Source organism: Numenius arquata, chromosome Z (genome assembly GCF_964106895.1).
Source record: "Numenius arquata chromosome Z, bNumArq3.hap1.1, whole genome shotgun sequence".
Lineage (NCBI taxonomy): Eukaryota > Metazoa > Chordata > Aves > Charadriiformes > Scolopacidae > Numenius > Numenius arquata.
The window spans coordinates 63167768-63193334 of record NC_133616.1 but is presented as its reverse complement, the minus strand read 5'-3'; the positions used below and the strand labels follow the sequence as shown (position 1 = coordinate 63193334).

The window sequence follows — 25567 nt, the reverse complement described above, 5'->3', positions numbered from 1 at the left end:
AGTAATTTCTATAGAGATCTCACTGCCTCCAGAAGCAGGAAAAAAACCAAAACGCCCCATACAAAGTAGAAAACACAGCAGCTGAATCACATGAAGTGAAACTAAAAGTTAACATTTTTTTCAGCATTGATCAGCATTCTGGGCCTGTGTATGAAATCAGCTACACCACAGAGACAGCAGGGCTAACCTCAGGATCAGGTAAGCCATAGCTTACATGTACTTCAGCTACTCCTAGTGTCAGTTCTCCTTCATTCAAGATAATAATTAACATAGCAGAAAAGCTCAGATAATATGGATATTGTACATCCTATCAACAAATAAATTAAACATTCCTTAGTCTCAGTGCTGATGCTTTGGTTATAAATGGGGTTGTTGGTTTCAGCGCAACTAACAGCAGAAATACATGGAGTCAGCTGTGATTTGGTGCTATATACTGACGTATCCCAACTTACAGAAAGTAAGAGTAATTCCACAGAAGTCAGTTAATATTTAGTAGGTTGTACCAGCTCCACCTCACCACCAGCTATAAGGGATCTGTAGGTATTACTCCACTTTGTGCCGTGGAGCCCTCTTTTCCAACAAAGGCCAAAAAGAGGGCCTGGGAGGTCAGGCAGAATACTGGGCTTTATTTACAAATGCTTCTGACCTAACACACCCTGTAGAAGTAATAAGTGCTGTAACTACAGAAAGTAGCAATAGTGTCACTTTAATTTCAGAAGAGATGGAGTGAGTAAGTCAAGCTGGACCAAAGCCAACCGCAGGTAGGACAGCATCAACAGCGGTAACATCAGAGCTTGGGTTAAGAATGGGTTATCAGATCCTGTTACAGGCACTACAGAAATGGCTATGCTCTTTTGAACGTGCTTGGGAGCCAGTGTAGCTGAAATCAAGCAGTGCTGCACCTAAGCTAATAAAACCTGTCACCTCTGAATTGTTTCTGCATCAATGGCATAGGCAATTTGCATCCCAAATGATTCAGTACAAATCTGAACAGGTTCCCTTATCCAGTTGCAAAGATGGATGTTACAACCTTGCTGAACTCCACCTTGAAAGCCAGTTACATGTCTAGATACAAGCTGGACATATATAGTTAAAACCCAATTCAGAAGCCTTCCTATACTATTAGATTACTGGATGTTTTCGTAGCTGTTCATATGTACAAGCATAGCTCAACCTGTTTCCAGCAAATCTACTCTAATGTATGTTAGCATGAGCCTCAATAAAACAAGGAACACAAACTCTGTGTCGAGTTAAGTAGGAGGTTGGTTTTTTGCAACCATTTTATCCATTATCAAATAGGAATTCTATGGTAGTATCAGGAATGCACACTAGTATTCCAGGAAAATGTTTACAGTGCATTTAGTATTAGAGTAAAAGATGTCCAGAAATGCCCACTGGGGAGGGGATGTGGGAATCGCACTCAGTGCAGATCACTAATAGAATAGACTAAGTAAGTCCTATGGCCACAGAATGGATTTGGAGATGAGCAACAACTCCTGGAAAACTGTTCAGAACTGTTTGAGATAAGGATCTGCTACAGAAAGGAGATCTAGTTTTCACAATACCATAATATATAATATACTCATAATATATTATCATAATATATAAGCTAGAGGAAGCTAAATTAAGACTCAACAGACAAGCCAGGCTCTTGAATTGCCTATTTTTGAGTGCCTGACTTAGGAAAAAAAATATTTCAAATTATTTCTGGAGATGTAATTTTAACTATGTTGATTATAAAAATGTTTAAATATACAGAAACCTGAAACAGAAAGTAGGCTATCAGCTTGTGATCAAACAGTCCAACAGCTAAAAGGAGTAGGTCACAAAAATGTGACTACAGGCTTCCTTCTACTACATTGTTGGAACGTATAAAGATGTTTGCATCTACTGTCAATTAGACAAAACCTTCCAGAGAGAGCTGGTGCAGGCATGATGACGGTGCTTATCGTGACAACCCGTGCAGACTTTTTTGCTGGAGGCACAGAGGCACTTTTCAAGGTTCCACAAGATAAACTGTTGAAATAATTATGTGAAGTGGTAACTGCACCACAGGATGCAGTTACATCTATCTTCAAAATGCCCCACTCTCAAACACATAGTTCATGAACATGCAAAGTTCCTACCTTTAAATAAGTTCCCCTTTCAAGTAAATTGAAATGAATATAAAGAAGGAGAAGAAAGAATTTTGTGGCTTGGGATTGCTTTCTGCATCTTACAGATTTCATCTGATTTTGATTTCTTTTTCCCTAAACCTAGGAAGAGAAAAAACATTTGAAGTTTACAGGTACTCCTGCAATTTGTTTTTGATTGCATGGGAGATTGCATAATAAATTAAGAGCAGATGAAAACACAGCTAAGTGATCCTGAGTGTTTCAGTGAATTAAAATCCCTTATTCTCAAAGCAGAAATATCATAATAAGATCCATGATCACTAAGAGAGAAGTTTGGATCAGGAAGATAATAGTGAGGAAGGGTAAAAGAGAAAGGTATTCTAGTTTCTTCTTTTCTGGTCTTTTTCCATGAAAAGATGCTGAGTTCACTCTGAAAGGAGAAAAGAACAGGAAGCAGGTTTTGTCAATCTCTTTAGCATTTTCCTGTTAATCTTCTCTACATCCCATGAAAATCCAGCATCCATTTGTCTCACGTTATCAGTCTGGACTCTGGCCAGCTTACAGATAATGTTAGCAGTATTCCAGGCAGTCTCTCTGATCATCATCTAAATTTGCTAAAGATGAGCTGTTATGAAAACTCCTTATGCCCTGTGCAGCCTTAAGAGATGCTGGCAAATTGTTCTTTTCCTGTTCTGAATACCAAAGCAGCTCCTCATAATTACTTCCCTTTCTTCAGTTTTAAGGTCAACAACGCAGAATAAAGCACAAAGAAACCCACAAAAAACCACTGGGAAAAGAGGCACAGAGCAAAAAAAAATGAATAAATTAACCTGGAAAATATGAATAAAAAGCTCATTTTTTTAGATTATGTGGCATCACAGAAAACTTAACATGCTTTCTCACAGTACTATAAGCCATACTTTTACACAAAGTTCTGCTGTTCCTCATATTCAAAACCATCCCTGACGAAGGCTTTACTATGTTAGAAAACTTCTGTGTTGAATGCTACAGCCTGCATTCACAGTCTCAAATATGCAGCAACCCTCACTGAACAATTTTAAGACTAGTATCCCACCTTTACTACATTACTTTTCAGTCAGGTTAGTCAAGTCCAGATGACTATAAAAAACTCACGGCTCTATACTAACATCAAGCATTTGGCAATTCTCAACATATGGGGTTTCTTTTCCCAAAATACATTATCAATTCTCACTTTAAGTTCTTCTATCTTTCTTAGGATAAATTGAGTACTTAAAATGTATCACAACAGATTATTAAAAAGTTACTGTATTAAGTTATGAAATAATGCAGCATTCATATTTTTAGATCAGATCAGAAAAAAACTCCACCAAATACCACCTTTGCAACAAACCTTATCAAACCATCTTAGCCAACATTTCATTATAAAGTAGCAAGAAAAAAAAGGAATACTACTACAATGAGAATAACTTAAAGCAAGCTGTATGATCATATTCATAATACTAGCAGGTTCCAATAGTCTAATTTTTCTCAGCAGAATTTTTGAAAGGTATGAAAATCTTGGGCAGTATATATCAATTTAAAAGTTGTACTCTGCTTTTGCTGGAGCTGATCTGAATAATTTCTACTTCAATGCAGGATTTAAAATTCACTGCGTGATATTGCAATTACAGTAAGATTTATTTCACTGCATTGTAAAATAAAACATGCCTTTTTGGCATGGAGTTCTAATTAGCTATGTGCTAACACAGCATCTGAAAATCTGCTCTCGGGCAATGGAGACAGAAGAAGAAACTGGCAGTAGTCAAATACTGGTTTTCTCTGTTCAGTAGCCTCACCGGAGGCTACTGAGAATCAGTAGGGAGACTTTACCTACTGCATTCTCTCCAGGTATTCCTGAAAGCTAATGCTTGGGGTCATAAACCAAGTTTAGAAGCTCCTTATCTGAGTAACAGCTTACTATTAAAACATCCCTTGACTGAATGCATCCCACATACTGTGCATATGCTATGCAGATGACCAGCAAATGCTCCACAAATTAGATGGTGTGGCTTGCTGTGCAGAGAACTCTACAAGAAATTACACTGATTCTGGATCTCACACCATGTGCTCTCTGGCTTAAAGACATCACACCACGTGCCCAGGGAGCTGAGATTACTTGAGTCTATCTAGAAACCAGCACATCTGACACACCACATGAGTGCAGAAGGCATACGCGCACACACTGTTCAGGCCCATCCTAAATTAAGAGTCCTCATAGAGTGTGAGGAGTAGAAGCCAGAAATCAGAAAATATGAGTAAAGGTAAGTGGACAGCAAAAGAGATAAATCCAACTTTTATTAGGAACACAAACTACATGCAAAAAATCAGCATATAAAACCAAGTTTCTTCTCTTTTTAACAGTCTTAATATTTTCAAACTGGTAACTACAGTTGGTACACAGAAAGAGCCATAAGTACCAAACAAGAAGAGGAAATGTCTATGAGAAGTTCTCCATTAACAAAATGTTTTAACACTGTTCTGGATTTCACTGGGATAGAGTTAATTTTCTTCACAGTAGCTGGTATGGAACTATGTTTTGGATTTGTGCTGAACATTATTTTTTTATCAATTTGAAGAATAAGTTTTAGAAAGCAATAATAAATCTAAATTATACAATAAATAAATACTGTTCTACACAAAATAGAAGCATGTACCTCCCAAATAATATTTTTAAAAATACTAATTGGGGGTTTCTTATTAGTAGGTAGCCACCACAACTTACTGAGATTTTTACCTGTGGTATGTGTGTCACAAAGAATGAAAAAACAGTTGGCAGAATATGTTTTTCTTCATTCAGAGAAAGTATTTATTATATATATTTACTTGGGCAATAGTACCAGCTGCTTATCTGAAAAACAGCAGAACTCTTAAAAAAATATTCCAATAGCTTTTTTTCCTATATTCAAATGCATGTTGCCCTTTATATGTTCTTTAAAATGTAAGAAATAAGCTTATCTTGTCATGGTCATTGGTCATATTTTATTAGACAACTGTAAAACACATCTTTGTTAAAATATTTGTTATGATCTCTGAGTCCTCAGAAGAAACTGTCTTTCAACAGTTTACTGGAGTCTTTTAACTTGATATAAGAATCATGTGTAGCTTAATTTTTAAAAAACATTAAGATTCTTACTCCTGTGTTTTCAATCTAGTGCATAAAGCATCCTAAGTCCATGTTATCATTAACAGTACCATCATAAAAATATGGTTAAAGTAACAAAAAAGCCCCACAAGCTCTGTCTTTTCAGGTCTTCTCCTTTCTCAATTTAAAGGACTGTTTTTTTCATCAGATGTTGTCTGAGAACCTAGAAGGACTAGAGTAACCTCATCCCAACCAACGGTAGAAAAAGATGCCACATTCTGCTTACAGGATGTTCCCCCCCTTCCTGCCTGTAGTGATTCCTTCAGAAAGACCTGCAGGACAAGACTGAGAAGAGACCTGGTACCTAACATCACAGCCAATGGCGGGGAGATAGGATGTATTCTTTCCACACATGCAACCCTTAGAGAGAATTTATACTATATACATATGCATTACATTAAGGTATTATCCTCATTTCTTAACAGGTTGTAGATTGCAAAAAAGATAACAAAGTCTCTCTGGAGTAATCTGGATTGACACTGGGTGGACACAGACAGCGAAATTAGGATGACCAACAGCAAGTAAGTGAATAGTAAGCGATGGTTCTTTTTCATTAACATATATAATTTCTCATCTACCTTTTCACTTTGGCTATGTACCTGCAACATGCGCCGCTACCTTATTTACTATTTCAGTTAATCTTTGCCACATCACTCATCTTGAAATTTCTTTATCAATGTGATCCTTACTTTAGGACACGTCAGTTGTTACGTTAACACACACACCAAGAAAAGGGATCTACCTACAAAGGATAATTGTCTTTGACAACTTGCTTTATTTCTCTGTTATCTGTTGGCAACATCTGGGTTATTTCTGCATGTAAAAATGGATGCACAGATGCCTAAATATGCATTTGCCTCCTTCTCTATTGTTTTCAATGACGGCTTTATCCAGATGCATAGTTTTTAATCCCATTTACATTTGCATCAAAGGAAAAAGATTTCTTTGCAGAGACAGTTTATGACAGAATCACTAAAAGAGGAGCACCTCTTTAGACAAAGTGCTAAGTTTCAAAATACATTTTTAAAACCTGAACAAATTAAGAATCTGAATTGAAATCTGAATCTGGAATGAAAAGCAGAATTAGCTGCTACTGAGCCACACCATAGCAGCCTCAAAAGAGATAGTACGTGTATAGCCTACATGTATATGGGATATAAAAACAGTAGAAAAAGTGCACTAAACAGAACTCAGAAAACACAGGAGAAATTCCACATTTTATGGAGATGTTTTTAATTTTTTCCTCAGGGAAAAAACTGTCTGACATTTATTAATTAGCTCCCTTCTCAGCCATACATTTACAGAATGCAATTCTAAGCTAAAACATGCCATTTTTAGTTATTAAGAAGAATGTCAGAGTTAAACTGCTTAAAAACCTTCAAGTGTAAACATATTTAAGACAAACGCACAGACAAAAGCAGATACTGAGAAAGTTAAGTGCTAAGTGTAAGTCAACAAGCCTACCACTATTCTGTTCTTCAAAGAATGGGGCAATGTTTTTAAATTGGAAGAGAAGAGATTTAGATTAGTTATAAGGAAGAAATTCTTTACAGTGAGGGTGGTGAGGCACTGGAACAGGTTGCCCAGGGAAGTTGTGGATGCCCCATCCCTGGAAGTGTTCAAGGCCAGGCTGGATGGGGCTTTGAGCAACCTGCTCTAGTGGGAGGTGTCCCTGCCCATGGCAGGGGGGTTGGAACTAGATGATCTTTAAGGTCCTTTCCAACTCTAGCCATTCTATGATTCTATGATTCTATGATTCTAAAGGGCAGCACTAAATACCAAATCAGAGCACTAATAATTGTTATTTTAGGCACACTCATCCAAACTTCCCATTAGAAAACAGAAAACAAGTAACATCAGAATCATTGCTTCTCTGAACTGATCTAAGTAAGTGTTTTGTCCTTCCTCTGCCAACATCTTCAGAGTTGGCATCCTTATCATTTCTAGACAATTTGGTCACTCTCATGGTGTGCCAGCCAAAGTGTAAAAGAATATGGGAAAGTGTGATGACTTGAACACAGTGAAGTGTTTGTGAAGGCAAGAAAGCACAGAAGCTAGCCAGAGGACTGACAGGCCAGCAAAACAGCAGGAGAATTATTAAGTTTCTTGCAAATTCAAAGACAGAAGAATTTTTGTATAGACTTGGACTGCAAAACAGGCATGAGTAAGGTCCTCAACTAATTCCTCCTCGAATTGGATTAGTACGTTTCAAAAATTTGTCTTAGGCTCTGAAAACTTTGAACCAGAATGAGAAAGGTGTTAAAAGATTGGGATTTATTTTTGTCTTCAGAGATGTCTGGAGAAGCTGATTACTAAAGAATGCCTTAAAACCGAGGACACTGCTTTTAGCTTCCATTTTAATAAAGTTAATCACATGTACAAATATAATAATGTAATATACTCTAATCAAATAAAGGCAGAAAATTCCAATAGGTCAAAGATTTCATCAGTGCTCTTGTACTAAAGCCAGTACTCAAAAATAATAAACAATCTAAGTCCTCATGAATGAAACGGTTCTTAAAACAGCTTGCGGTATAATTTTGAAGACCAATTCAGTGATATATAAAACAAATACAGTGTTGCATATTAAGCAGTACTAAAGGCCACCAAACCCACACATTTTCCAGCTGCTGAGAAAATCAACAAAGAGGTAAAACTGCCCAATTTTAAATTCTCTCCAGCCATTGTTGAATAACATAAACTCAAGATTCCAAAAAAATCAAGAGCAACCCATAAACTGAACAATATATTTTGGTAAAAAAAAAAAATTCTTCTATTACCAAAGATGACCCAAATCTGAGTTATTAAAATTGAAACATTACCCAGGCATAAAGTTTCTTTGAATACAAGCACCTTAACATTCACTATATATCTCTATTGTTAAGGGAAGTACCACGTAACGTCTTGTCAGGAGGAAAATGAAGACAGAACTGAAATACCTTTCAGCGAATTCCATTATCTTGAACGGCTACAGAAAAACTCACAACAAATTTGTGGAGCTCACTCCACTCCAAAGCTAGTACAACCTAGTATTTCCAAAGATTTGCAACACTGGTTACTTTTGAGATCAGTCATAAGAATGCAGATAAAGAGAAACTGAAAACAATACATTTTACATAATGGAAATAATACCTATGAAAATATGGTGAAAAAAGGGGGAAAAAATTACCTGGAACAAGTTCCATAACAATATAAATAGGCTGTCGTTGTGTGCAAACTCCTATAAGTTTTACAATATTAGGATGATCATACTGTTTGAGTATTCTGCAAAACACAAAGTAAGTTTATTATATTAATAAACTTTATTGTACAAACTGATTAAATGTTACAGAAACATATCTTAAACACTTAATGTTCTTTTAATGGAAGATGCCATCACTGTCATCATAAAGAAAAAAAAAATCAATGTAACAGATAATCAGTCTGTTTGAAATGGAGGGCATACTGATTCACTAATAAAACAAGACTGAACACTGTATTATTCTTATTGTAATTTTACCATTTGTCTGCATAACGTTTGTCTATATAACTGAAAAATGGCCTGAGAGGTTTGCAGTTTCTCAAGAACTCTTTTAATTAAATAGCATTTCAGTGGTGGACCAGAAGCAGAGCTACATCAAAAAATCATAAACAGCATGCCTCTATACTTCCCTGCTGCACTTTTGAAATGCGTGCTCATTCCAATTTTACTTTAAGAGATTAATTAATACAATAAGTTTTAGAAGAATATAAGGACAGCAATTTTAATTTGGGGAATTAAAAAACCCCACATTTACACCTTCTTACACAATACTTTAATAGAACATTTGCAGCCTAAACCAGCGTGCTATGATTTATAGGTGAAATGAAGGGCAAGGAAGAATTCTGCAGAGACCTTGTAACTGAAATGTTTCTCCTACTATCTGCTGACTTAAAGCACCTCCTCTTTTTCCCTTTTCTTCTAGGATCATGAGTAAAATACTAACCTACCTCATACGTACATATTTAGTGAGAAATAACACGTCATTTTTATTTCAGACTAACACTGCTCCATAGGTGGCAGGCTGCTTAACAAATGAAACATCTCTGCAGTTGCCAAGTTACAAGCTCTTCAAAATTATTCAATAGATATGGTGGCTGATCTTCATTCTCTAAATGTAGATAGTATCTTTCACTTTTTCATATTGATCATACCAATTTGGGAGTAAAAATGAAAACATAGGAAGATTCATTGGAAGAGGGAGCAAGTTAATTTAAACAATTGTGAAATTATGTCAATATGCCCCTCTACCCTGAGGCTTCAGAACCTAGCTATCTACATTAGCCTATATTCAGATTACTTAGCATATTGTGGCATGATTGTCATTTGAAAAATAATTATGCAATCACATGCTGTATGACACAGCATAAAATATCTCTACTGGTCTTACAAAGAGAAAATTACTAAATGGGATCTATATAGTAACCTACCCTCATTTGATCAGCACTATTAGTCATGCATGTAAGGTAGGACTGGTATAACCTCATTTAAATTAACAACATCTTCCAGTCTTCTTATCTCAGTCCTCCTGGCACATCTCAAAAGAAGTTCTAAATGGAAGCACTTACAACAACAGAATTGTGTTTTAAAGGCATAGCTTGCTTTGCCAAAGAGGTAGTTTCAGCAAGCGCAGACACTACTGCATTCACATGTTAAAAAAGGAAAAAGTTTTGAGTGCTGCTTCTTTGAATTTCTCTGAAGGTCAGATTTCATAAATCCATCCCGTCATAAAACTTGAATAAAACCCCACAACAAGTATATATTTCAATTAAATTTAGAGAACCTACCTGGCTTCTGACAGAAATTTTATTTTCAGTTCCTGAGGAAGATCTTCTTTACAAGTTTTTACAGCAACAGGAGTTTTATCCTTTAATGTTCCCTTATATACCTCACCAAAATTACCCTGAAATCAGGAAAAAAAAAATTATTCTAAGTAAGCAAAATCTTCACAAATCTCAAGAAAAATAATGCAAACAGCTAATGTAACTGGTATGGAACTTTGAAATATGTTTATGAAGCCAAATGAGGTTTTCTTCCACCATCTGCCCCTAACACAATGCAGTTCACACAGATCACACAAATATAGTACACCTATTATGTGGACACAGCATATGAATTCTACTTTGACCTTGCTGGAAAGAGAAAAAAATACATTAATTGTGTAATTATAATTTTCTCATAAAACCTCTTAGTAACCTCTAATGTCAACAGATACTGTTAGCTGTATTTCTTTTCTTATTCTCATTCCTGCACTGTTTCATTTTCACACTATTGTATTTTACCAATAGTTTTTAACTTGCAGTCTCTAACAGACCAAAAGATGTTCTGTGAAACTAGGAAAAAAACATCAAAATAACATAAACATTCTCATATATAGGAGAAAGAAAACCCCACAAAATAAGAAAAATGAAAGCACTATTAATTTTGATCATAAATTAAAACCTCTGCAAAAAAATGTATTGTCATGTCAGCCCTGAGAAAGTGACATGATCCACCTCCCACTTTGAGCAGGGCTCAAAGCCCTATCCAGCCTGGCCTTGAACACTTCCAGGGATGAGACATCCACAACTTCTCTGGGCAACCTGTTCCAGTGCCTCACCACCCTCACAGTAAAGAATTTCTTCCTGATATCTAATCTAAATCCACCCTCCCAGTTTGAAGCCATTACCCCTTGTCCTATCATAACATGCCCTTGTAAAAAGTCCCCCTCCAGGTTTCTTGTAGGCCCCCTTTAAGTGCTGGAATGCTGCAATAAGGTGTCCCCAGAGCCTTCTCTTCTCCAGGCTGAACAACTCCAACTCTCTCAAGCTTGTCCTCAAAGGAGAGGTGCTCCAGCCCTCTGGTCATCTTCATAGCCCTTCTCTGGAACCGCTCCAACAGGTCCACATCCTTCTTATGCTGAGACTCCAAAGCTGAACGCAGTACTCCAGGCGGGGTATCACAAAAGCAAATAGAGGGGCAGAATCACATCCCTCGACCTGCTCACTATGCATCTTTTGATGCAGAGTATATATGATTTTTAATATAACATGTACCTTTCATATACCTTTCATTTTGTGGGGTATTATAGAATTAATATCAAGGAAATAAAGAGACCACTCCAGAGGTGAAGGAAAATCTTTGTCTTTTCTAAAATTTGCATGCTCTTATGCATTAAGCTTTCATGAATTCCCTCCTCATCTTTTCCAGGCCACTCAAGATTTTATACACCCTTAGATTTCTCACTTCCATAGTGAACAGCTGTAGTTTTTTTAACATTTTCTCATATGGATGCTGATGGTCCTGTCATTCTTATCTTTTCTAGTTTGACTATGACTTTTTAGAGATAGACGCATAATAGTTTTATACGGTGTTCCAAGAAAGTTTTTATCCTATTCTGTATTTTTTAAAGAACATATCCTTCTACAATCACCTTTAAATACTGGGTTGTCTTTATGGAATGCTAAAAATGTGCCAAAACCCATGCAATGTACATATAAATTCAGTTTACTACATAAATCAATTTTCAGATTGCTTTAACTGTCTTTACTCATCAAAACTAATTCATATTTAATTTTTAACAAGAGAAAGCTTTTTGAATGCCTGAAACATCTTTATTTTTCTCCCTTGATACTATTCTGTTTAAGAATGTGAAGCTGTCACAGTACCTGTACTTTATGGAGACACAGCTCTGTCTACAGGCAGAAAATACTCTATGTCATCTTATGCTGCCGAAGAGATTTTATCCTGGGTAACATAACTATCTGACAGCATTTAATTCTCACATTTCTTGAACAGTTTATCAATTATTTTAGTGTGCACTGTAGTAAGAAAGCAATTACTGCTTTCACTCATCTCCTCCTCATTTAAGCCTGTTTTTCAGGAAAACTTTCAGTACATTGTGTCCAGAGTGGCACTCGCAACTGTCTTTGTAGGTGCAAAGGTGCTAAAAATGTAAGCAAGGTACAGGCCTTACCAGATTTTAAAGACCTATAGCTCCTAAGCAGAACTTTCAATATAAACTACACTGTACAAGAATGAATTTAATACACGTACGATTGTGACATAACAGTCAACAAATCATACAAAAGTAACAAATATTTGTTTTAACAAATATCAATTTAATCACCTTATTGTATCAAATTTTATACATAAATACCTAAATTTTATATATAAATACATAAGCAAAATTTTTTTTGTTTATATGTCTTTACATTTTGCAATATTTTTTGTAAGACTACAGGAAGTTAAACAGACACATCATGCTTTACAGAAATCTAGTTAGCTTGAAAGCCTTCCAAAAGGCAAAAATATGTATGCTACCTAAACACTTTCAGCACACACATTAGATCATTTACCAGTAAATATGATTTACATTTATTTAAAGCCCAATGCTGTCTTGTGTGTTAAAGTAAAAGAATTGTTATAAAAATTGCATACAGCAGTAATTTAAAAGATAAGGCAAACAGGAAATGTATAGGCTTAATGATTAACATATACTTGTTTAAATGTTATTTAGCTCACTTGACAACTTACTTTGCCCAGTAATTCTCCCAGTGTGACATCTTCATGATTGAGAACCCATTTCTTATCCTATTGAAAGAAAAAGAAAGAAGAATTCTTTCTGCGTAAATATGTAAGGTAAAGTTTCTGTAAGATGTATTTCAGTAGAAATTGAGCTAAAGGAGCATTATATTCAGACGACTCAATCAAAAACATGCCAGGGAGTTTTACATCTAAGTGTTTACAAAACAGAGATTAGAAAACTTGCTATATAGTAAAATATTGAAATATACCATATAGCAAATTTCTATCAGAAGATTAAGCCTACCATATGACAGTATGTATGTAGATAGACCATTATGCAAATTTTCACGCAAGCTCTGGAAATTATATCTAGCACCCTGTTTTTAAGAATTATTGGAGTCAAAATCAGGTAAGAAAAATTCCTTTTAGTACAAGAAATAACATATTGTTAGGTCAAAAAATCATTTTTCTTCTCAGTGCACATGGAAAATAACTGATTCTTCTACTTATTAACAAGACATATTCGCATCCCTTAAGCCTTCTGTGGTAGTTTGAAGTATTACAGGCAACTACTTGAAAAGACAACATAACAAATGCCAGTTACAATATCTGTTTAGTGTTGATGACCGTCACTGAAAAGACTATGCAACAGTCCAAAGACATATAAAAAACAACTATAAACTTCTTGCTACACAGATGTATTTAATAAATACTTAGCTAAAATGTTAGAGTAGGATACTTTAAGTCTATCTCATATTTACTATTTTTCTATTTTATTTCTCTATTAACACTGCATCTACTTATCACCTCACAAACACTACTACTGCTCCTCATGTTAGTGGTAAGGTCCTAAGCATTCTTTATCACTAATGAAAAACGGAAACATCTAAACAAACATGCCAACTGTGCTCAGTGACAGGAAAAGAAGAAATGGGCACAAATTAGAAAACAGGAAATTTGTTCTGAACATGAGGAAACACATTTTTAGTGTGAGGGTTGTCAGATACCCGGAACAGGTTATCTAGAGAAATTTCAGAGTCGTTCTGAAATGGAGTCTGTGGAGACATTCAAAACCCAACTGGACACAGTCCTGGGAAACCCACAGTAGTTGAACCTGCCTGAGTAGGAGGGTTGGACTACAGAATTTCAAGAACCTTTCCAACCTAAATGCTCCTGTGATTCAAAGACAGAGAAAAACCTGTATGTAAATAGACCACAGAATCACAGAATGGCTTGGGTTGGAAGCGACATTTAATGATCGTAACTCTCCTGCCATCTCTCCTGCAGGGGTATCTTCCACTAGATCAGCTTGCTAAAAGCTTCATCCAACCTAACCTTGAACACTTCCAGGGATGGAGCAGCCACAACTTCTTTGGGCCACATGGGCAATCAGTACTGTTTCCTTTGACCTACACAACAGTAAAGTCTGCTCCTAAGGAAGATGGAGGCTTGTATTGACTTATGTCTCCCTCTTTTTGCAAGGAGAAAACCATTCAGCAGGTGATCCGGAGAAGTTCTGAGTAACTAAAAGAATGAAAGGAGTACAGAAGAATGATGCTGCACAGTGCACCTTGTGGGTAAAGTAGCTACTCACTACCATCCTCCACAATTTTTGACTGACATGAATTCAGCAGTGAAAAAAATAAAAAAAGGTGTAAGGGGAGTTCATTGCTATTGTGATTTCTACGCTTTTTTTTGCCTTAATATAACGTCACAAAATCACACAGACCATTGCTCCTGTAAGCTGTGCTCAGTGCACATTCTAGACTTTCTGAATGCCTCCCTTCACCCAAACTTCCAGCATGCAACTCCTGTCAGCCCCATCATGTGAATTCCTGCACCACACCACCAAAATGTGTGATGGGATCCATGCTTTGCTATTCCTCTTCCCTGGGTGGGGCACTGGGAGACTTGCAAGGAAATTCTCAATAACCACCATTTATTTCATATAATAATCACTGAAGATTTTCTAGATATTTTTTGCTGATTGGATGCCTCATTCAGAAGCTGTTAAACTACAACCACATAGGAAATGCCATCAAACTGCACCCTTTTCTTTACTATTAAAACTCAAGTTTAAGAAAACAATTTGCAAAGAAAGCTGTAAAGAAAAAACTCACAAAAATTACTACCTGGGGTATTAACATGTTTTTTAACGTTGAAATAAGAACTGTAAAAGCCAAAACATTATAGAATCAAAATTTAATGTATTTTTATCACTTAATTCCAAGGATTCAGTACTTCAGTGAATGACTTTTTGAAAATATTGACAACGTGGCATTTCAAAGGCTTGTTTATGAAGAAAAAATCTGATGCATAATCCTTCAGAGGACTAATTAAAAAAAATGGCACCATAAACTGGAATCAAATGATCTGTTGAAGGATTTGTTATTACTGTATCAGCACATTAATCACTATCTGTACTTTTCTTTTTATGAAAACTTTCAGTCATTTATTATACCAGTGTAACCCATTCATTACATTATCATGGTTCTGCCAGTTTGATAGGGTCTGTTACTGAAGTTCTTGTTGCTGGTTTAGAAAAGATATTTTTATTGATAAGCATATGCAAATTGTGCTGCCCTGCTAGTATCACTTTCACAAGGTATCAATAAATAAATATTCATCTCTATGGTATATAAATTGAGAGTTTGCTGCTTATGAGAGCTGTCTATGAGTGGAAATCTTCAATAATCAGAGAATTATAGAATGGTTAGAGTTGTAAGGGACCTTAAAGGTCATCTAGCTCCAACCCCCCTGCCATGGGTAGGGACACTTTTCACTAGACCAAGTTGCTCAAAGCCTCATCCAGCCTGGCCTTGAACGCTTCCAGGGATGAGGCATCCAACCTGTTCCAGTGCCTCACCACCCTCACAGTAAATATTTTCTTCCTAATGTCTAATCTAAATCTCCTCTCTTTCAGCTTAAAACTGTTATCCCTCTTCCTATCGCTCCACTCCCTGATAAAGAGTCTCTCCCCATCTTTCCTGTAGGCCCCCTTCAAGTACTGAAAGACTACTATAAGAAATCCCTGGCACCTTCTCTTCTCAGGGATGAACAACCCAAACTCTCTCAGCCTGTCTGCATAGGAGAGGTGCTCCAGCCCCCTCTGATCATCTTCATGGGCCTCCTCTGGAATCACTCCAACAGGTCCATGTCCTTCTTATGTTGCAGCTCCAGAGCTGGATGCAGTACTCCAGGTGAGGTCTCATGAGAGCAGAGTAGAGAGGCAGAATCACCTCCTTGACCTGCTGGCCACATATTACACTTAGGAGACTCATCAGATGTGTCACTCCTGTGGATATGTAGCTGAGCCAGCAGACTGAAAAGGAGGCAGGTGCTGCTTCAATGATCCTTTCTGCTGGAATCTCTACAGAACTGTTCTTTTACTACTAATCAGGCACCACCTGCACAGACCTCAAAAGCAGACAGCTGAAAAAATTATACAATCCTTGGCATATTGCACTCTTTTTGATCCCACTTCTCATCACTCATTTAATCTTTTAACTTGCATATTTACAATGAAACCCAACACCAAGAATATTTACCAGATGATCCAGGTGAAATTAGCAGAAGATACATACTGTACCACAATTAATAGAACAGAAACTGTAACCCAGAACTTCTACCTATGTAATTTCTTGTCCCTCACTTATAACTTTTCTGTTATGCTCCTCCTTCCTGGTTTCTCTCTCTGAGGTTTAGTGAAAGCCCTAAGGACTATGAAAACAGTAATTTTTTTCCCACTAGGAAGTATCAAAATACAACTCTCCTCCCCTCCTTCCCCTGCCTCTTAAACAGCCTTCACTTTGTGTGTTATCATTGAGCTTCTGAATAAAAAGATGGCAGCCTTCATACTACATCCTATTCTTCTATGTGAAAAGTAAACTAATTCACTTGAGATTACTTTTTGAAAGAGGACAAGAAGTTCAGGTGCTGCAGGACACATTTAACATGTAAACCCTAAGCAGAGAGAACTGCCTAAGCCCTAACATCAGCTAAGGGCTGTAATTTTCTCCTAAGATTGCAATTTCCTCCTAAGGTACATGACTCCTCGTGCACTGAGAAGCTGGAAATGTAACACTGCATTCTATTATGGTAGTGAAGCACTTCCAACCATAGTCCGCAAGTCCATCTGTGAATTTAACTGAAGATGTAGGTGGTCCCTCTGTCCAACAGCACTAGTCAAGTTGAAGAAAGCATTTCAAGTAGAAATACAAAGTTAAAAAAGGCTGTAACTTCACATGCATTACAGTTTTCTTAAAAATATGGAATCACAGAATAGTTTGGGTTGAAAGAGAGCTTTAAAGGTGATCTAGTTGAACCACCCTGCAATGAGCAGAGACACCTCCAACTAGATCAGGTTGCTCAGAGCCCCGCCCAGGCTGACCCTGAATGTTTCCAGGGATGGGGCATCTCCTGCCTCTGTGAAAAACCTGTTCCAGTGTTTCACCACCCTCACCGTAAAAAAATTCTTCCTTATACCAAATCTAAATCTACCCTCTTTTAGGTTAAGCCCATTACTCCTTGCCCTGTCACAACTGTCCCTGCTAAAAAGTTTGTCCCTGACTTTCTTATAAGCTCCCTTTTAAGTATTGAAAGGCCACAATAAGGTCTCCCCAGAGCCTTCTACAAGCTGAACAACCCCAACTCTCTCAGCCTGCCTTCAAAGAAGAGGTACTCCAGCCCTCTGATTGCTTTTGTGGCTGTCCTCCGGACCCACTCCAACAGGTCCATGTCCTTCTTATGTTGGGGGTCCCAGAGCTGGACACAGTACTCCAGGTGGGATCTCACCTGAGCAGAGCAGAGGGACTGAATCACCTCCCTCGACCTGCTGGACACTCTTCTTTTGATGCAGCCCTGCATATGGTTGGCTTTCTGGGCTTCAAGAGAAAAGAAGGATGTTGTCCTGTCCCTTAGCATATCCACTGCACTCCTCAGTTTGGTGTCATCTGAAAACTTGCTGAGGGTGCACTTGATCCCACTATGTCATTGATGAAGATACTGAATGGTACTGGTCCTAGTATGGACTCCTGAGGGACACCAGTTGTCTCTGATCCCCATCTGGACATTGAGCTGTTGACCACTACCCTCTGGATGCGATCATCCAACCAATTCCCCATCCATCAAACAGTCCATCTATCAAATCTTCATCTCTCTAATTTAGAGAGAAGGATGTTGTGGGGAACCATGTCAAAGGCCTTATATAAGTCCAGACAGATGACATTTGTAGCTCTTCCCTTGTCCACTGATGTAGTCACTCCATCATAGAAGGCCACTGGGTTGATCAGGCAGGACTTGCCTTTGGTGAAGCCACGCTGGATGTCTCGAATCATCTCTCTGTCCTCCTCTGCCTTAGCATAGCTTCTAGGAGCATCTGTTCCATGATCTTGCCAGGCACAGAGGTGAGGCTGAGAGGTCAAGTAGTTCCCAGGGTCCTCCTTTCTGCCCTTCTTAAAAACAGGTGCGATGTGTCCCTTTTTCCAGTCACCAGGGGCTTCACCTGATTACCATGACTTTTCAAATATCATGGAGAGTGCCTTGGCAACTACATCAGCCAATTCCCTCAGGACACGTCTTGTCAGGTCATACAGACTTATGTATGTTCAGGTTCCTGAGGTGGTCATCAACTTGATCTTCTCCTACAGTGGAAGGAACTTTACTCCCCCAGTCCCTGCCTTGAGGTCCATCCACTTCAGAGATGTGGGAAGAGAGACTGCCAGTGAAGACTGAGGCAAAAGTAAGAAAAGTTTTACCTAGTATCTTAAGGCACTTGTGGAGTGATATATCCCCTGTCTCCAGCAGATAGTAAAGAATCCAAGAGAAGAGTTGCTGTCATCTACATCACACCAGTGTACAATTCTGGCATTAGAAAAGAAACCAATGCAATTTTCTAATTTGCAATGTGTTAGATATCCATTTAAATGCTGTTTCAAAACAAAGGGTCACTGGTTCAGGTAATTACCTTTAATTAATGAACTATAATATGAACAGCTCTGCAAGGTGGACAGTAAAAAGGAAAAGACTGTTTCTACTGCAAGTATGCTGCCTTACTAATTCTGTACAAATTGCACTGAGTTGAATATGCCATCATTCAATATTTTTGGACAGCTGCCAATAAATTAATAAGTCAATCACACATAGGAATAGATGCATATTAGCAAATCATAAGCAAAAACTAGAAATCATGTCTTTTTTCTGTCTGATCATAAGCTTCATGATGTTCTGTAAGTGCTTAATTCTAATTGTGGGAAGAATGTAAGTATTTCTCCAGTTGTTAAATGTTATAACTCTACAGATTAATCATGCGTGCAAAAGATACTGAAAGTTACAAAAGAAATGTGACAGCAAAATGAGAAATAAAAAATAAACTTTAATACAGGTATAGATAAGCAGACACTGTAATGCCCATCAGTCCAAGTCACAGAAATTTTCATTTCAATAGAGTCGCTTCTAAATCAAATACAGCAAATCCACATTTCCGTACCTAACCATAAACTAATCTGAATGAGAGAGAACAGAACTCTTGAGACTATTAATGCCATTGCTATCCCCCGCCAGGAGGAACCTGTTTATTATGTAGCCCTCTTCTTGTAATACCACTCTAAATCTCTCTTTAACTCATGCTTGTTCAGATTTTTCTATTGGTAACTCTTGGACCACAGAATATAAAAGCACTTTAGACAAATCCAGTTACAGAAATTAGTGCTTGAGCACCCTTGTTTGTTATCTTAATGATATATCTTATTTCCAAATGAAATTACTTAAGAAATCCAGAAACTTTACCACATTCTACTTTATATATGTCCTCTGGTTTCCCTCAGGAGGGGAAACTGAATTACATAAATGCCATACTTATAGCCAAGCACAGTAACTGGCTGGGCTCAGCTCAGGTAGAGCTTCAGCGCCTCTTGGAAGATAAACCTTTTATGCTTTTGAGATTCCCTATGGAGGAATACCAGGGAAGTTACAAGGTACCTAAAGGATAGCAAGAAACTGCCTCAAGGTGGACACTTTTTGGGAGGAAGGTGAAAGATGAGCAAAAACCCCGCTGAAACTGCTCCAGTTGTTTCCACAGTAGGCACAGGAGTTCCTTGTTCCCTGGCTGCAAAAGGCAGTGTCATCTGAAGCCAAATTCCCTTACCTATTCTGTTCAGTGGTGTTACTATTCCCTCCTTATTCTTCCTCATTAGTTACTGAGCAGCTGGAACAACAGTGTGAAGTGCAGGCTGGCCAAGCAGCTGCGGGGCACCCCTGGCCAGCAAGTCTGAGAATCACCAGCCAGGACCCACTCCCCACTGCTCTCAGTGAGGGCATGGGGCAGGCCAGGGGGACAGCCCCGAGTTCAGATCAGCCAAGTCTGTGGTCATAAAGTAGGTCTGGGGTAAAGCATGGAAGTCAGCCTGTGGGTCAGGGTCAGGGTGGAGGCCAGTGAGGTGAACCAGCATCAGGCATAGCCCCATTACCGGTGGGTGGGTTCATAGCGACAAGGCAGCAGCCGGGTCAGTCCAGAAGCCATCCAGGGTCAGGCTCCAGGGCCAGACGAATGGGACGGGTGGCCAGGCACAGGCAGGGCTGTGAGGCAGCAGGAGATGGGGCTCACGTGGGCTGAGCAGTAGAGCTCCAGCTGAAAGCAACTCCCATAGGACAGGGTTTGGCCCTGTCTGCAACCTTCACCCCAAGCGGGTGACTCCTCCAGCTGAGGGCTGGAAGGAGCAGTTCCCAGCTGCCTTACAGTATACTGGTCCTGAGCCCCAGACAGGAGTGGGGATGCTCTCAGGGCCCTTACCGAGCTAGGTGTTTACTAATAACATGTGTGCAGTCCTATCACTGTATCTAACCTTCGAGGATACTGTTAGATCTGTTGGCCAAACACTGAGAAACAGTGGTCAACTAGGCAATTCACATAGTGGAGAACTGGGTCAGCCTCGACACTGCTACCCTTCCCCACCGGTCACGTACTAGCTAACTAGCTAACAGTCATCACACTGAAGGTTTACATGAACAACAGTTTGGTAGTGAGTACCTTTCCAGACTTTCTGAGGCTATCCAGGATACCTTTTCCTTGAAAGATAACCTTTTTCAAAGAGGAGAGTTATTTCAAGAGTTAACTGTAACTCACAAAAAAAACCCCAAACAAACCAGTAATTAAAGAAATAAAACCTTCAACTGTGAAAAAGAATACTTAAAAAATAATTAGAAATTTCTCTTTTTATTTTAAAATAAAGTATTTTGGATATGAGATGTTAGTAAGTTGCATGGTTCCCTCGACGATGGTTAGTCTCAAGCCTTGAGCAACCAGCAGGGAATCAGTTGTGGATCAGTCCTTTATTCAGGGGAGAATGCAGGTAACGGAGTTGTATGCAAGGCCACTGGGGCCACAGTATGAACAGCAGATGGTCGCTGTACAAGATGCAATCTCATTTTTATTATTCTGAGCTATGAGACTGAAATGTTATCACTATTACCCTAAATTTCTTCCAAACGTGTAAGCTCAAGTCTGAAGTGCAGTTTTCCTTCTGCCTATCTCCCTTCATTAGCAGAAACTACATCAAAGAAATCACAAATTATTATGCCAGGAAGAAGGCTTACAAATTAGTTGCAGTATATTATAACAGCTTTCAATAAAATGGAAAACATAACCCAGAACAAATACTTAGTGTTCATATTCCCCTAGCATTATTTTTCTGTAATTTTCGATAACAATTTCAATCATAAGGAACTCTAAAATGGTACTTTTTCAAATTAACAACCAGCAATAACGCAACTGGATAGTAAACATTTTAAAAACAGACATTTTGGGAATTAAATATGAATTTATATGCCTCAGCTTAAACACATGGTTTTAAAAATCTTACAATTTCTAATAGGAGAGAGAAAGGGATAAAAAGAAAATGCCACCTGTGCTTGTATTCATTTTCAAAGTACTATCAAACAAAAACAAGATTCTTACCCAAAGCAAGATTTGTAAAAAAGGAAGACTGGCCAAATCCTTATAAGGTTCCATCACAGTATAAATAAATGTCTTCTGTGTTATCATCACTGTTATTTATATACCTCATGTTCTCTGCCACGCTATTTACTCTAGCTAGTTCAGACCATGTTAAAATCATAAAGCTAGATGCCATCATACTAGTGAAGGCAGGATCTATAGCAAATTCTGCCACTGCTTTTCATCTTAACAGCAGATGTAACAAAAGCAAAAGAGGTTAAAAACCTCTAGGAATTGGAAACCATAGTTGATTTAGGGAACATCAAAATTACTTAACTAAAAGAAAACATATTGTTTTAAGAGAACTGAAAACGTAAGGCTTCCCAACCAAAGAATCTATCTGAAGACAGCACACTGAATTTGTCAAAAGCCTAAATATGCCTCCCCCCTTTTTCTCATCCCAGTAAATTCTTCATTAACATTCCTCTAAAAAAAAAAAAAACAACATAAAAAGAGGGATATTGCCAGCATCTCATGAGTATGGTGCATAAACATGCACTATACCTGCTTCCTCATGTTATAATCTGAAAAAATGCATTCAGACAAACATTTTGGAAAAGGGTACTTGCTCTCCTTCTTTAAAATTAAATAGAAAATATCCATAGTATGAATTACTGCAGCTAAGAGCAATTTTTCTACACAACAAAAATGGGAAGTCAATCTTTCATTTTCAGTATTAAGGATAATTAGAGTAAGATTCTTCTTAATGGCTACGAAAATCATAATCACAGATAATTTTTCATTACATCGGCATTCAAATATCACTTATCAGAACTTGATGAACCAGAGAAAAAAAGGAAAGTGAGTAACAGTTGTGTTCATGTGGATAGGGCCTACCAATGTGGAAATGTTAAACAATCTTCTTAGAGTAGTACTATTTTTGACACCACCTATGCCAGTAGATCTAATGTGCATATCAATTTCATGAATCATAAACTACGTGTTTCAATTCCTTCAGATTAAGTACAGAAATAAAGGTAGCTAGTGGAAAAGATTTTTCATAAGAACAAGTGAGCTTTACAAGAGGGGTTTTGAAAAACCCCACCGACAACTTCTTGAAAACTGTTTCAGAATAAAGATTCATGAGCCGTAAAAATTGTTATAGAAGCTGTTTTGCATTATTATCAGCACTGTATTAAGCCACACTGACGAAACTCAATATGAGCCATAAAAGAGAGTAATAGTGCAGCTACGTTTATCTCCTTGGAAGAAGTACTATTTCATCTGACTTGTTACTGTTCCATAAAAAAACACTGCAAATTTCAACCTTTCTGCTAAACTAAATTCTACATAGCCATAAACCAAGATGGTAGAATTGAGATTTCCAAAATCTACTATGCAGCATATATACTGCAGAAGTGACCTCAGATTAACTGCACAGCTTTTCTTTGAGCATTCTTTCTTGAAGATCAATAGACAAAATTACTGTAGGAGTCAACATACAAAACCAGTTTTCTTAATTTCTTTTTAGAAGGATGTGCAGTATTTCCCTAAGTTTATATTCTCTTACTCATCAAAGGACTAGAAAGATGGTGAGGATCTTTCAGGAAAAATACAGGAAAGAAAGAAAAATAAAGGAGGAAAAAAAATCTGAGAAGGAACGAGACATAGAATATGAAATCCTTAAGCACAGGAACAAGAAAGTCAAGTTTCCATCAAAACCATTAATATTTCAAACACATTAAGGAAACTCATAGCATTCCTCTCTACTTAATACAGTACATTCAGCTCCCAAACTGGAGTACTCTGAATCATCTGTTAACCGTATATGCAAACAGAGAAATTATTTGCCCTTTATCAGATACGCCTTCCAAAACAGTGACAGTCTTCTATAGGCTCAAAGGCAAACAAAACCATGTGATAACACAGTTTTTCATTTAACCATTCTGTACCATTTAAAGAGAGATAAATGCAAAAGCACAGTCATATTATGCATGCATAAAGTAATACACTCAAATGGTTAAAATAGGCTAAAATATTTTTACATATGCACAAACACATTTTTACTTCCACCCATGTACATGAAGAGGTATGTACAGCTGGGGCTGGGGGACAACAGATGTATATGAAAATGTCCAAGAGAGTCTCCCTGAACTATGTAAGATACTTAGCCACATACTTAATTCCATCCTGACTTTACTTCAAAACATCCAGCTATTTCCAGTTAGATGGTTTCTTTTCCCCAGGAAATAAAACATTTATCTCATTCTTTTGGCAACATTCACACACTAAGGTATACTCTGAAAGACTGTTCCTTTATATATCCAACAGTCCTTCCAAAATAATTTCTAAATTATAATGGTTAGTATACAATACCTTTCAAAGAGCTGCAGTTCCACAGAAAAACTTCCACCAAATTACTGTTTTGTTCAAAACAAAAGCCTAAGAACTGTCATCCTATCCCTTCCTAACCACATCTGCTCATCTTGCATTGGCGTTCATGATCTGCGGATAACATGTTAAAACCATTGACACAGAACAGAATTAACCTGACAAAATTTCAAATAAACTGTTATATTAGTTTAATTTGTGATTGGAAAAGAGCAGGAAAAAGGCAAAGCTACATAGAAAGGAAAAGAGAGTAAGAACACTCACCCTTCCCACACATACAACCTTTGTGGCACCGGTAACCTGTTCACTTGACTCAGCTATAACACAAAACTGCAGCCTTCATTTATGAAATTTTTTCAGTGTGAATATCTGTAAGCTCTGCCTGCATTCCAAATAAGACAGATGATGGCTTTGAAGTCCTACAACTTTATATAAATGCCAGTAGTTTAAATGAAGCATGTTGCATTGTTTTTTATATAAGATACACATTGCTCTTCAACAAGATACTGCTAGCTTCTCACATACCATTCACTCATTATTCAGAATAGCAAAAGTGCTGGGAAACCTCTGGTGGCAGAAAAAAAGCCAGTCAGTGAAGAACACACAAAGGGAAGTGGTACAGACACACCAAGTGCCCCCGCTAAATATTAGCAGCTTCTATTATTACTTGTGTACTCTTCTGAATGCCATATTCAAGAAACATTCTCCTGTATTAATGACTTTAGCCTAACAAAATTTTCCTGCGTGGTCTATGGCAATCGACTCTTGTTGCACCTCACAGTATCTTTTGTATCTTCTTCTAAAACTCAAAAGTCTGAGAATAAACAATGCAGCATCCTCCTCAATGTGTCAGAACTCCTTTTGAACAAACAGGCCTGTAATTAAGCAAATTTACTATTCATACTTTTGAATTTAAAAAATAAACACAGTGAGATAAGCAAAAAACATCTAAGTCTACCATTTAAGTTCTCTATCTTGCTTTTGTTACTTGAAAAGTGCTCTAAGTCTACAAGTTTTTCTGCTGGTCATTCTGCAAAACGCTCTAACTGAAGAAGAATCACCTCTTTTGACTTCGCTCATTTGTAGAAAATAAATCCACCGAAAGCAGTGTTTCAGCTCTTACAAGCACCTCACCTCACAGAGATCTACTTCTTCATTGTGCCTTCACAGAACAGTTGAGGTCTGCAAGGACCTCTGGGGGTCATCTAGTTCAACCTCCTGCTCAAGCAGGGCCACCTGGAACCAGTTGCCCAGGACAGTATGCAGACAGCTTTTGAATATCTCCAAGGACAGAGACTCCACGACCTCTCTGGGAAACCTGTGCCAATGCTCAGTCACTCTCAGAGTTTGTGCCCATTGCCTCTGGTCCTGTCACTGGGCACCACTGAAAAGACCCTGCCTCCATCATCTTTTCACCCTCCCGTCAGGTATTTATATACATT

General features: G+C 37.7%; 1 protein-coding gene across 1 annotated transcript in view; it reads right to left on the bottom strand.

The window, feature by feature from the left end:
• FER (FER tyrosine kinase) overlaps positions 1-25567 on the bottom strand; it is a 174134-nt gene that overhangs the window by 45925 nt on the left and 102642 nt on the right. Inside the window, exons 14-16 of the mRNA XM_074165781.1 lie at positions 12812-12868; positions 10084-10199; positions 8447-8541 (exon numbers count right to left, since the gene is read on the bottom strand). Of these exons, the coding sequence (XP_074021882.1) occupies positions 8447-8541; positions 10084-10199; positions 12812-12868 (268 nt within the window). The remainder of the gene's footprint in view (positions 1-8446; positions 8542-10083; positions 10200-12811; positions 12869-25567) is intronic.